The 14,084-nt window shown below is 41.9% G+C and overlaps 1 protein-coding gene across 6 annotated transcripts in view; it reads right to left on the reverse strand.

Annotated features, from left to right (window-relative positions):
• Positions 1–4,551: 4,551 nt before the first annotated feature.
• LOC126215124 (uncharacterized) overlaps positions 4,552–14,084 on the reverse strand; it is a 60,396-nt gene continuing 50,863 nt past the window's right edge. For all 6 annotated transcript variants that reach the window (XM_049941784.1, XM_049941785.1, XM_049941786.1 and 3 more), the window contains 2 exons: positions 12,638–12,796; positions 4,552–5,140 (listed from right to left, as the gene is read on the reverse strand). In XM_049941784.1, the coding sequence (XP_049797741.1) occupies positions 4,988–5,140; positions 12,638–12,796 (312 nt within the window). In that variant the 3' untranslated portion in view covers positions 4,552–4,987. The remainder of the gene's footprint in view (positions 5,141–12,637; positions 12,797–14,084) is intronic.

Here is a 14,084-nt window from a genome sequence, read left to right on the forward strand (position 1 = left end):
TATATTTTCAACACTTTCTTCAATACTACTTAAAATATCATCTCCGGTTGTAGTTTTCTTCATGGCTACTACATCGAGGAGCTCCTCCCTCACCTGAAGATCTCTTTTAACACCTCTAATAAATATGGCAAGTTGCGCTGTTCCAGTGATATCAACACTTTCGTCCAGAGCTATTGAATAAGCCATAAAATCTTTACAGATATTTGCAAGCTGGCTGTGGACGTCGCCTGCCATGTCCTGTATGCGACGCATAATAGTCATGTTAGATAATGGCAAATCCGAAACTGTTCAACTTGAGATGGACACAAATGTTCCGCTGCAACTACCAAACATTCTTTTATTAAATCGCCATCAGTGAAGGGGCGCAGGGATTTTGTAAGCAATTTTGTAACTCAGTCTGAGAGCTGCCTCAGTTTATTTTTCTTCGTCCAGATCTTCTTCGGATAGCTTTCTTTTAAGTTTAATAACTTCCTGTGCACGATCTGGTCCATCACATTTTCCACTTCCGTAGTCTTTCGCGTGGTACGACATATAATGTCGCTGCAAATTAAATTTCCGAAAGGAATTCAGCGTTTTGTGACATACTAAACATTTTGCAACACCATCTTTTTCTGTAAACAGATACAATTCCTCCCAACTGCGGAGGCATGGTTGGGGTTACACAACGGCGACTTGACACGATTCTTAACCAGCAAAGTGACTGTTAGAGCTGATCGTAATACTTTAAACATTACACAGTCATCGCAATTTCAATAGGCAAGCTGCGGCCCTATTCAAACGTGCGCGCGCATTTCCCCTCCCTCCCTACTCCCCGACCTTGCACCTGCTCGTGAGCACGTGCCTGAGCAGTTGCGAGTACTCGCGCTCAAAACTGGCCAGTTGTTAAGCCCTGTGCTAGTGACTACATCAGCAAGAAGCTAATTTAATCTTTAATAAATGGCTCACCATGTCTTAGAATGCAGATAATCCACCCACCTCACAATGACACTTCACATCGGCACTGCATTTACTAATAAAGATCCTAACATGCTGCACCACACTCAATCAACATACATTTAAGAAACCACAACTTTACAGATGTACACAATCTCATATTTGTTTAACAGCTATTTAATCTGGTTCTCCTGCTAATAAGAACTTTTTACAAAAGATACTCATTGTGGTTACTGGAAATTAGATGCATTGAGCAGTCCTCAAAATACTAGTGTAACTAATTTTTGTTTCAGTTCAGAATGTCCCATTTATCATTTACAATTCTTCTCACCTGCAGCATGCTCAGACTAACATTCTTCGCAAGCGTTTGAGATGTGTTTCTTCGAGTCTACAGGCAAAGTACCTTCCTCGAGCACTTAACTCTGTGGCTGTGCATTTAACACTGTTACACTGGCCGCTTGTCAAGGGTTCAAACCTGGTACACACTCAATTTCGTGACGGTTACCAGGTCGGCCTCCAAACCTGTTGAGTAACTTCTGGTGGAACCCTCCTCAGAGCTCTTTAATATCTGACTACGCTTCTCCATTTCCCATATCAGAGTTCACTTTCAAAATGACAGTCACTATTATTTCTTAAACAGTTGTGACAGTCTGTAACATACTCAAATCCCTCTGTCACTCATGTATCCATTTACTCTTGTATTAAGGGGACACAGTCGCGAACAGGCTCAAAAAAATCTATTTTTTTTTTTAGTTTTAATCTATGCTCCAATTATTTGGCTACAAAATGCCGTTTGGTTCATACAAATCTGATCATTAGATCCGGAGTTATTAATTTGTTCGTGAAGCATGGTAACTAGCGCCACGTCCATTTTTGCTGTCTTGCACAGTAGTCAGCATTGACTACAGTACAACAATCATTTATGTTCGTTGGATATAAATACTCTTTATTTGGGTTGCAAGACAGAATTGTTATTCTGATGTTTGCCAGCCTGTCTGCATTGTCGACTATCGTTTGTCAGTTTCTTCATCCTAGTTGTTTACGTTTTGGTGATACAAATGTAATGATTTTGTGAAACGTTATAACACAATGGGTAGAATAGGGAAGTTTGGATATAAGCCTAAGTTTCGTGGAAATAAATGTGTAAAAATAAACCGCGAAACTGCTAGTTTTGAACAGAGGGCAGAAAATAATATTGGAAGTGAAGTCAGTGCGAGTGTCAGTGCTTCAAGCAAGAAGCTTCTAGGTGCTGCCGGTTTTTCAAGTGCCTCTCAAATGCGTGGCAATGCAATATGTGGTGGGAACAGTGTTTCTGTTGTTACTGACACAAACATTCTGATCTCCATGAGGTTATTACGTGAACTTATCGAAAAACACGCAAATTGTAAAAACTGTGGTGGAAACGTTACTTTGCAAGAAGATGTGGTGAAAGCCAAGGGAATTGTTTGTAATTTAGTTTTGACATGTTTGGAATGTAGCTGTACTGCCAGTACAATGTCATACCACATAACAAGAAGCAGATTGTATGAAAACAATATAAGATTAGTGTAGGCACTTAGATCTATTGGAAAAGGGCGAAGTGCAGGTGCTGTTCTTTGTGCATTGATGAACATTCCTCCACCTCCAAGAAAGTTTGATGTTTACAACAAGACTATTGGTGCAGTTGTAGCTGAGGTAAGTGAATCTACAATGTTGAAAGCAGCCAAAGAAGCAGTTCAGTTGAATGATACGAAATCTGACCCGAGACAAATTTCTGCTGGTTTTGATGGCAGTTGGCAGAAACGTGGGCATACATCCCTAAATGGCATTGTGTCAGCAACTTCTTTTGATACTGGGAAGGTTCTGGATACTGAAATTATTACTATAATTATTACTAAGTTCTGTGACATCTGTAGCAAAATTCCCACTATACAACATGTGTGCAAAAAAGACTATGATGGTTCTAGTGGAGGCATGGAAGTGGCTGGTGTTGCTAACATTTTCAAAAGGTCTGTGCAGTCAAGAGGTATCCTCTATACAGACTATCTTGGGGACGGGGACAGTAAGGCTTATCAGAAAGTGGTAGAAGATAAACCTTATGGGCCTAGAGTCAAAATTAATAAACTGGAATGTATAGGACATGTACAGAAAAGAATAGGATCACGACTTCTAAAGATATGTAAGGAAAAAAGTTAGGTGGTAAAGGGGGCCTGACAAAGGCTGAAATAGACCGGATCCAGACTTATTATGGTATGGTCATTAGAAATAACTGCAACAATGTAGAGGCAATGAGGAGAGCCATCTGGGCTATAGTCTTTCATAAAATTTCAACAGATGAGGAACCACAACATAACCTTTGCCCACGGGGACCTGACAGCTGGTGCAAATTCAACAACCCAGCTACATCTTCCAGCTACAAGCACGAACATTCAATTCCAGAAAACATCCTGCTAGCTGTGAAACCCATTTTCAGAGACCTTAGCCAACAAGAGCTCTTGAAAAAGTGTTTCCATGGAAAAACTCAAAACCCAAATGAAAGTTTGAATTCTGTCATTTGGACAAGGCTACCAAAAACTGTTTTCGTTAGAAAAGAAACACTAAAATTTGGTGTTCATGATGCAGTGATGTGCTTCAATGCTGGTGTGTCAAAGAAGACTGATGTATTAAGACTCTTGGGAACAAAGGATGGTATCAATACTGAAAGGGGACTGAAAAAGATTGACATGGACCGTATCCGTTATGCTGATATTTCTGCAGGAAATGCAACCAAGGAGGCCAGGATAGCCAGAAGATCAAAGAAAAGAAGATAAAGATCAAGAAGCTGAGCCACAGTATAGCCCTGGAATGTTTTAAAAGTGTGTCTGTATGACATTGTACATTACTTTCTTGCATGTAAAACTTTAATACCACTTTTCTCAAAACTACATTTTTTGACCTTTTGGTACACTTTTCTCAAAAACTATGACTGCTACAGACATCAGACTTGCAGTATCTCTTGTTAATACAACGATGATTAATTAGATAAAAAAATAGACCAGTAGTGATAAAAAGAACAGATTTACAAGCTCCAAGGTGTTTAGAAAAGTTTTAATTTTTTGTCTTATAGAACAAAAAATGATTACTCATGAAATATATAAAATACATTAACCATTTTTTATGTGATTTGAGAATGATGTTTCAGCTGTACACTGTAAAAGTATCAGGTCTTTATCTCCATTAGTTACTTCAGAAAGTGTACCTGACATTTGCTCGGTTTAGCATTGATTCCTTATGGGAGTTCCCTCGCAACTGTGTCCCCTTAAAAGAAGAACCTATCACAGTTCTCAATGAGACAAAACCCTCTTCGTAATTTCCTCCATTGTTAAAAATATTAAGGAAAGACATACTTTGCTACACTACAAACCTGCTTTGAAAATGATCCTCCATATTTACACACCTTTTTAGTTTGCGTGAAGGCCACAATAACTTTTTTTGTGATGTTCTGTCAACTTATGTGGAAGGTCAGGGCTTTGTTTTCAGGAGGAGGGAGACATGCCAGACAAAAAGGAAAGACAAAGCAAACCTCCTTATGCAAAAATCATCTTTACTAATCAATAAACACCAAATCAATAAAGTAGCAAAGAGATGCGCACGCACACGCACACCCACACACGCACACCCACACCCGCACCCGCACACACGCACACACGCCCACACGCGCACACCCACAAAACATATGGCTAAACAAAAAACAGAGCACTGCCACGTTTTATCTCCGTTTCTTGGATAAGGCTTTTTTTTTGTTTAGATTTTATGCTGTTAACTGGCAGCAATAGAGAAACTCCATAAATTCACTTTTAAAAGCTAACATTCTCTTTGAAGATCATAAAGCAATATACACATGATAAAATAACCATAATGGAGGTTTTTTGCTCTTATTTTAAAATACGTGGAGAAATGCAAGACGAATGTTTTGTCGATCTGCATAGATCTTTCACTGCACGATATCTATCTCGTGTAACAACTTTCCATATGTAGCACACACACATATCTACCCACTCACGTTACAAAAGATCTACGCAGCTCTACAAAAGATCTAGCATTGCTGATCATTTGTCTTATTGGACAGCATTCGCACACACTTATCCAGTGATGCCAGGATGTGATCTGGTAAGAAGGCATCGGGGTATTCCTCATGAACTTTCAGTTCTTCTCTTTTCTCTGCAATATGTCTGCTTGGAGCCAACATCTGAAAGCATTAAATGACTTATCACATATCACACTACATTATAATTGTAAATACAGAAAATAAAATATCAAACAAAACAACTTTCAGCAATGTGGTAAAACACTAGACATACGTTGACAATGGCACAAATACTATAGTTATCGCGAAATGTTACAGGGTGTATACTCTCTGACAAAAAATAAATAAATCCCCGGATTTTTCCTGGATAAAAAAGCACTCCAGCCCCCACATGAAAATACACTTCTTCCAAGGCAAAAATACACTTTTTCCATGATAAGAAACAGTGTACTTTCCCTCGGAGGTGTAAAAACATCAATCCTTTGACTAGTAAAGGTTTTATACACCAGCGAGAACTTCCCGGCACTTTAGAAAACAAGGGGAGGGGGGGGGGGGGAGGAGGAATGTGTGTTTTGGAAAGATCTTTGATGTGCAGCAACATGTACGCTGCATATTTTCCCATCACGAAAGTATAAATTCGGATTCCACCAAACACAGCAAGTTTGTTTCCGAAGCACTGAAACAGAATTGCCACGAGCTATTTTAAGCCAATCACAGCAGATAGAGTACAGCACATGTGATGTAGTCAGCCAATAGCAACATCACTTATGTAGTGTGGACGCACAAATAGGAAAAGTTAATGGTTTAAATTAATGTACTTAGTGTAGCTACAAGAAAAGCTAAACTTTCACATATTATATTGGTCTTTTTTGTGTGTCTTACACTTTAAGATACATCACAAAAATGTGCCAGTAAAATTTTAAACAAGACATTAATGTCTGGTCTTCTGGGCTCAAAATTATTCTGAGTAGCTGGTCCTGAATGTTTTAAGTTTTAAATGAGAGTCAAATACTCTGAGATTTAAGAAATCCATTGCACATTCTTACATATAACATAGTTCATCTCGCGTAAAAGAAAATTTCTTTGAAAATAATGCTTTTCGAAGAACCATTCACAATATTTTCCCACGACCTCCTAGACATGGGTTCGTTTCAGCAGCTGCCAGGGACTGCCAGAGAACAGGCATTACTGCGCGTAGGTAGCTACGATGACTTAGAAAGCCCATATGTTTGTACACATTGAGCATTAAGAGATCTTACATGACATAAAAAAAAGAGCATAGGAATTTGATAAACCATACTAAAATGCATAATTTGGCTTAAAGGATACATTCATATATCCAGATTCACAATGAAGTAGGCCCCAACCTGATATTAAGCTTTTCAGTGCACTTTTCGGAATGCAAATTTTCTTTGAGTACCAGTACTGTATTGCCTCACATTCGATTCTTAATTATGGCATAATGCCATACGTGCCAGAAGATGAAAATGTGCACTTTTAATTCAGTGAACAGTTGAAACTGGCCAACAGTGTGGAATGAAATACTTTGTTTCTCATAAATTAACTGCACCTGTGGAAAAGATTAATAAATGCCACATTTATTTAGCAAACCGACAAGTAACTTCATTGTTGTACAAGGTGATTAATGCTCGACTGCCAAAAATGTGGAAATAAAAGAAAATCAGAAAACAAACTAATAACATATTTTAGCTTTCAATTATTATGTGTATGTATTTTAACCCACTTGATAGCTCCAGGCTACAGAAATCCATTTTGTTTTCACTTGACATGTGAACTGTAAACGAAGAGGAAATAGGACATCAGGAAACAGCAAAATCACTAAATATAAACACGGATAACTATCCCCCTCCCCACTAAATCCAGACTGCTCTGTGCACGCACGAAACTGGCAGCTCGGGTGCGCCAGAAAAATTTTTCTGTGTAGCGTGACTGCTTCTTGCTACTGCTGCAGCCCCACTTCGAGTAGCCGTAAGTGGGAGAAGGTAATGCTCGTATGCAACTCAACTGTGCATGCGCACGAGCCTGCTGGCAACTGCTCAAAACAAACTTAATGTAAACAATTGTGACATCGTGCTAGTGTGAAGCAATTTCCTGTTATGAAGTATTTCATAGTCTTTGTCCTAAAGTTTTTCATATTTTGCTGTTTATCAGTTCTTACCAGTAAAAATGACAAAAAGTAACTAAAAACTAAAACAATGAAAAATTCCCGGAATTCTACAAAATTCCCAAGCTTTTCCACGTCTTCTCTGGGATAAAAAAATTCCCGGGTTTTTCCCGGAGTAGATACACCCTGTGTTGGATTAATGCAATTGTAAGAACATAGGGCCAATAAGACTAAACACTCCCAGAAGTATGTCAACTTCATCAGGAACAGGAATGAAAAAATCACTGTATGACAATTTTTGTACAATGTTATGCAACAGTTTAGGTATCGTGAAGTAAGGAAGCAAACAGTCCCATCAATGTTAACAAAAATATTGTACTTCTGTGATATACACAAGTAGTATTGCTTGCAGGATGAAGGTGAAGCTTGCCATCTGTAGCACTGTTGACAGGGCTGACTGCAGACCACGTACGGAGCCGAGTCGAGGGGTAGACAGTGCTGCAAGTACCGACGCTGCAAATTCCTCTAAATGCAGCACAGAGTGAAGAGGTGTCGGGATCTGCTTAACAGACTGTGCGTCCTTTATACACGGGAGGCAGCTACCCGGGTAGTGGCGGATGTGCGGTGTCGACTGGTCATTTTTTACGTAGGGGTCTCGGCAAAGAACAAATGTGGCTTCAGTCTCAAAGGGTGTAAGTCAAACACAGGATGACGGTAGGTCTAGGAAACAACAGGATTATACTTGTATTGTTGTAGCTGTCTCGGGAAAGAACCAGAGCTACATGTGATAATAGAAAACACTGGAGCTGAAATAGCTGCCAACAGCTGGAGATAAGTTCAGCTGAAGATTTTAACAAGGAGCTAATAGTGTTCAGAACGGATAGATTAAATTTTGTCAGTGGTGGCACATTTGTCACTGCAGGTAGTTTTCTCTTTCAGTGAATTTGAAGTAGTAGTTGGTGAGAGTTAGTACTTGACAAACCACAATAAATTAATAATTGATTCCTTTAATGAACCCCGATTCAGATAACAATGTCGTCAACAGGTTCGAGGAAAATTTGAGTCATTTAGAACGAGTAGACGACTCGTACGGCTACAGTCGGTGACGATGTCAATCTACCCTCGATATGTTGGACAAAATACACGTTTAAAGTCGGTGGTAAGTATAAGACATCACCCGAAATTGTACTAAAAAGAATCTTAAATTTCGGTTACACAATAAATAATACAAAATTAAAAGTTGCTGATTCTATTAAATACTTAGGGATTACAATTACTGTAAACACAAATTGCACCCTTCGCATAGAAGATATTGTGGAGAAGGCAAACTGAAAACTGTTTTGCTGATAAAACACTTAGAACATTTCTATAATACTGCCTACATTACAAATGTGTCCTCTACAGGATTCTTTCTTGTGCAGTGTGGGATCTTTACAAAATAGGACTCGCGAGAAAGTTCACAGAAGGGTACCTCATTTTGTATTTTCGCATAATAGGAGAGAGAGAGTGTCACGGATATGATACGTTAGTTGGCAGGGCAGTCATTAAAATGTAGGCTTTTCTGTTGCGACGAGATCTTTTCACAAAACTTCAATCACAAACTTTCTCCTCTAGGTGCAAAATTATTTTGTCGTCTTCCACCTGCACGGGGAGAAATTATCACTTTAATAAAATGTGAGAGATCAGAGCTACCACAGGTAGATTCAACTGTCCATTTTTCCCGTGTAGCTGTTCAGGAGCAGAAAGTTGGAGGAGGAGTCAAAGTGGTGCGACGAATGCTCCACCGACAACGTAAGTGGTCGTGTAGATGTAGAAGTAAATCCGTTAAAGCTCTGCTCACAAGGACATTATTTTTCTAGTTTTTCACTAGGTTTTCATCGGTCTGTAGAGTCACTGCCGAATCTCTTAACAGTTTTCAGTTGTATAGGCAGTGGTTCTGGAAAGGTGCTATTTCGTAATCACAATAACTGCAGAAAAATGGGAGGCGAGTCTTCAGCGGATGACAGCAGGAACAGGAGAGGCTCTTCACTAGAACTCCTTCACAGTAGCAGTTGTCAGGAAGCCACAGCAATGAGCAGTTGCTGTCTTTACAGAGTAAAGAATCGAACCCTACACGGACGGTCGGTCAGTCGGTGCGATTCGAGTGGCGTGCTGTCACCAAATTCTCGACAGCGTAAGTGTTGAGCCCGACAAAATTTGTTTGAGGCCGTCTGTGGAAACTGCATCGACGTGAAGACACTGTCGTCCGTGCAGTAAGTTCGAATACGGCTAGGTAGGAATGTTCCGTCTCGTGTGACGGACGGGAGTTTGACGTTCGATGGTGCAACCACTGAATTGTGCGAGCAAAATGTCAACAGACCCATTTGGAACTACATTCGTAGCTCCCTGTGAAAAACTGTGAGTACAACTGGCATTTCACAACGATACGGAGGTCACACTGCCGCTTTGCTCTATCTTAAGAAGATCTGCGAATGATACCCGAAATAAAAGTGCACACTCTCTGAAGTTAGTGGGATGTCTTCTCACATAAAACGAATGGAGGTGATGCCTTTCTGCCTTCAGTTACGACTAGAGACGGAACACTAGTACACCTATACAAACTGAAGATAAAACGTCAGTCCGTGGAATGTCGAGACGTAGGCTCGTGCCACGAAAAGAAACTCTAGGTAATATCCGGCTGGGAAAGTCTGGGTATCAGTGTCTCAGGACACGAACGGTCTTACCCCTGCCAATTTCCTCGACCGTGGAGAGGCACGTCACAAAGCTGTGAACTACAGTGTGACAACTGACCAGAGTGCGAAAGGGAAAGGGAAATATTTTTTGGCAGCACATCAATGACAGACCGTGCACTTCAAATGGCACCACAGCATAACTTCAGAGACCGAAGGTCATCACCGAGCACTGTTCCTTTGCACAGTTCTCACTCGGTGGCACCCGACTTCCGTGTTATGCCGGTAAGGGAAGACGACCTGCGGGGCAAAACTTCGCAGCTAGTGAGGTCCCGAGAACAGTGCGAGGCCAGTTGCCAGAACAGCACAGACTTCTGCGACGGTTTCAAGAAACTTCCATTATTGGCAGAACTGTATCCAATTCTATGATAATTATGACTAAAAATAAAATCAGTCATTAAAAAAGCACATTCTAAGGATTATCTCTGCACTTCACTTATTAAAATGTTCCCATCGGATAAGTTACAAAGGTCGCTCGAATCTAGAAACACATTTCAACTACATACTTCACGCTAGAAAATATTGTGACCTAGAGATAGAAATGCAACTGCCAGCAGAAATCTTCATTCGTTGTGCCAAGTATTTGCAGCTCTCCAACAATGATAGTATCTGAGATAGTAAGAACAATAACTCATCCTAGTACATTAACTGACTTCCATCAATTTCTTTAAATCTTATTCTAAGATCTGATTCCGAACATCTTAGTTACTTAATACAGGTAAGTAAACGAGAATAATTACAAGGACTGTTGTAAAGAGTGAATGCAGCAACGTATCCCATCATCACTCTCTCAGACTATGATTTGTTTACATACACAACAGGCTGTGCCCTCAAAGGTTATCCTGGCATGTCACTTCCTTAATCTACCATAAAAACTTAGCTGTCGTATAAATATCATTTGTGATGAATCACTGGTGGTAAATGACATCAAGCCCTAAATTCCATAAAAAAAATTACCCCTTATTCTTCTCAAACATATTCCAATACCGTATCAGAAAATCGTCACCAACTAGTGTAGTTTTGGACGGCTTCTCAACTGGGCAGAAAATACTGTCACCACACGCACAAAGACGTCCACTTGCCTTTATGCCCTCCAGAGGCTTTGAAACACCATTCCACAGCATTTGATATTTAGACTTGTGCAATTATTCATACCTCTACTGTTGCGATGTCTGACACGGCACGAGCACAGATCTGCAAACGGTTAGAACTGACCGAATGCTCGCGTTTGTTACATCTCCGATATCCCACTATTTGACTGAACTGGGATCAGCTAAGACGGATGCAGCCAGACGAGTTACATTACTGTCACGTGCCACATTTACATCAGTGCCCTCGTATTCCAGTACCTCACGTCAGACCGAATACCTGTCGTCATAATTAAATCTCAAATGTCTGTTAGACTAGCTGTGCCTGTGTATATAAAAACATTAGCAAACTACTACTCCGTTTCGGGTTAAAGCACTTCCATTTATCAACTTCTTAAGTTTCCGTTAAATAGCCAGTAACAATTAATGTAATGTTTATGATTTCTCAGGGATAAACAAATACAAGGTGGTTCAATAAGTAAAGTAATGAAAGCTCCAACAAATTAATTTCCAGGCTAGATAGAACAGATGACCAAAGTTTTTGAACACCAAAGAGGTAGCTTTACCAGTGCACTTAAGTACAGATACGAGAGACTGCAATTCCTTGAAAACTAATTGAAGTTTACAGTGTGAGTGAAATGTCATAAAAATGGATGTGGGCCAGGATTTTAATAAAGAACAAATATGTAAGAAGAGCAAAGGTCAGGGTGGGTGAGATGTTTCATCTCAGGCAATATCGTGTGCGATGTTGAGGAGTCAATCTGAGTGTACTGTAGCATTTGTGGCAGGCAGTTCACACAAAACCTCATGTCTCCACTGGCTGTGTAGTGGGATTTACACACAACACACTGGACTACAGTAGATGTGTCCCGACTGGGTACTACAGTAACTCTCTGAAGAGAAATGCGGTTCCAAGTGGAGGGAGTTCTGTTCCTACAGCACATTATCACAGGGAAGAAAACTGAGGTGCATGACACGTGAGACAGAGAAAATATCAGTGTTACAGAGACTCTCCACCTTCCTCCGTAAGATGCTCAAAATGGCAAGATATTGTAACATCTGGATCATACTACTGGTAGATTTGCTCACGCGTGTAGAATCCACAAATGCTACAGACACTGAAAAAGCTGCAGTAAGCTACTAAAGGAATGACCGAGATTACTTTTACCGGTGTCACGTGGTCCCGTAACAATACTTAACTGCGTACGACCTCCGATACGGGTGATTCGGTTCGGCACTTCTGACAATTTGCATTGGAACACACACTGTCCATCCCAGACCTCCATCCTAGCAATTTCCATCTCCGACTGTTAAGAGAAGCATCTACTGGCTCACCACTCTGGGACGGATGCCGACACTCGTGAAGCTGTCGTCAGGTGGCTCCCAGACCCGGATACCACTTTCCTTCGTGCCAGTTACGGCAGATCGGTTCACTGAGGGAACAAATGCTTCAACAATTGTGGAAACCTAAGGCTTAACTGTGTCTCATTAGCCGTGTGCAACTTCTCAATTACTCAAATAAACCTTTTCTGACAAAGGACTCATTATCTCATATTTTGAACCAGTCTCACAAATAAAGAAGCTCATAATACAACCAAGTAAACTAGGGTCTAAACCTGCCAACTGCCAAAGTGTCACACTTACCCGCAATATCCCCCCCCCCCCCACCTCTCCCTACCGACTTATTGCCACCAAAATTTATTCATCTTATACTCACCTGCCTAACCGAAGGCTCCTCCATTTCGGGACAGTCGGGCAGATCCACACGTCCTGCTCCCGCCTCGTCGGACAGGACGCTTTCCAGGAAGGACCGCAGCCCCGCCACGTGTCGGTGCAAGGCTCTCGAGCTCCGCAGTAGTTCCTCAGTTTCGCCATCCTGCAGAGAATTCACCTCGTCAGTCGGTGCATCTCGACGTAAAGGGTCCAACAAGCACAGTGTCAGGAGGTTGTGGTGAAAAGAGAGGGGGGGAAAAGGAGCGAAAAAAGAGGAGCGGGGGAAAAACGGGCAGGTGCACTGGTAGAAGGAGGGCAAACAAACAGGGTGGGAAACGAGAATGAGGAGGAGACGATAGAACAGAGGAGGTGAAAACTGCTGGCCGGAGGGTGTGGGGACAGTATGTTCTCATACCTCGGGGCCAGAATGTGTTGTAAGGATATGTCCCAACTGCACAGTTCAGAAAAGCTGGTGACGGAGTGAGGGAACCACGCGGTTCGGGTAGTGAAGCAGGCATTTGAAATCACGCACGTTATGTTCGGCTGCACGATGTGGCACAGGGTGATCTGCTTTGCTCTCGGCCAATTTGGTGGTGGCCGTTCATCCTGGTGGACAGCTGGTTGGCAGTCATAGCAACATAAAAAGCTGTGCAACGATTGCAGCAGAGCTGTTAAATGAGACGGCTGCTTTCACTGGGGGTCTATCCCTAGACGGGATAGGATAAGCCTGCGACAGGGCCGGAATAGGAAGTGCCGGGTAGACGGATAGGGCAGGATTTGCACCCGGATCTCTCACAAGGATACGATCCTCGTGTCGAGAGGTTAGGATTGGGAGTCGCACAGGGATAGACTGGGATGCTGTGGAGGTCGGGTAGGTGACGCGACACCACTTTAGGAGGGGTAGGAAGCGTCTCCCGTAGGATGTGCGTACTTCAGGGCACGGTGACAGGTCGTCGAAGACCCGGTGAAGTATGCGTTTCAGTTTTTCCAGTCCGAGGTGGTACTGGGTGATGAAGGGAACACTACTTTGTGGCCGGCTCTTGGGGGTGGTGGGAGGACTGGGGGTGTGGGGAGAACTGGCACAGGAGATCTGTTTGCGGATTAGGTCTGGGGGTCAGTGCCCACCTGCGAAGGCCTCGGTGAGACCCTCAGCGTATTGAGCAAGGGAGTTCTTCTCCCTGCAGAAATGCTGTCCCTGGGTGACCGGGCTCTATAGAAGCCATTTTTTGGTGTAAAAGGTATGACAGCTGTCGAAATGCAGATACTGTTGTCGGTTAGTGAGTAATGTGGACAGAGGAGCAGATGGAGCCATCCGACAGGGCGAGGTCAACATCTAGAAATGTGGCACGCTGGGTTGAGGAGGACCACTTGAAGTAGATGGGAGGGAAGGTGTTGAGGTCGTGAAGGAATGAAGACAGCAAGTCTCGGCCCAGACTACAGATCGTGAAGAT

Source organism: Schistocerca nitens, chromosome 12 (assembly GCF_023898315.1).
Source record: "Schistocerca nitens isolate TAMUIC-IGC-003100 chromosome 12, iqSchNite1.1, whole genome shotgun sequence".
Lineage (NCBI taxonomy): Eukaryota > Metazoa > Arthropoda > Insecta > Orthoptera > Acrididae > Schistocerca > Schistocerca nitens.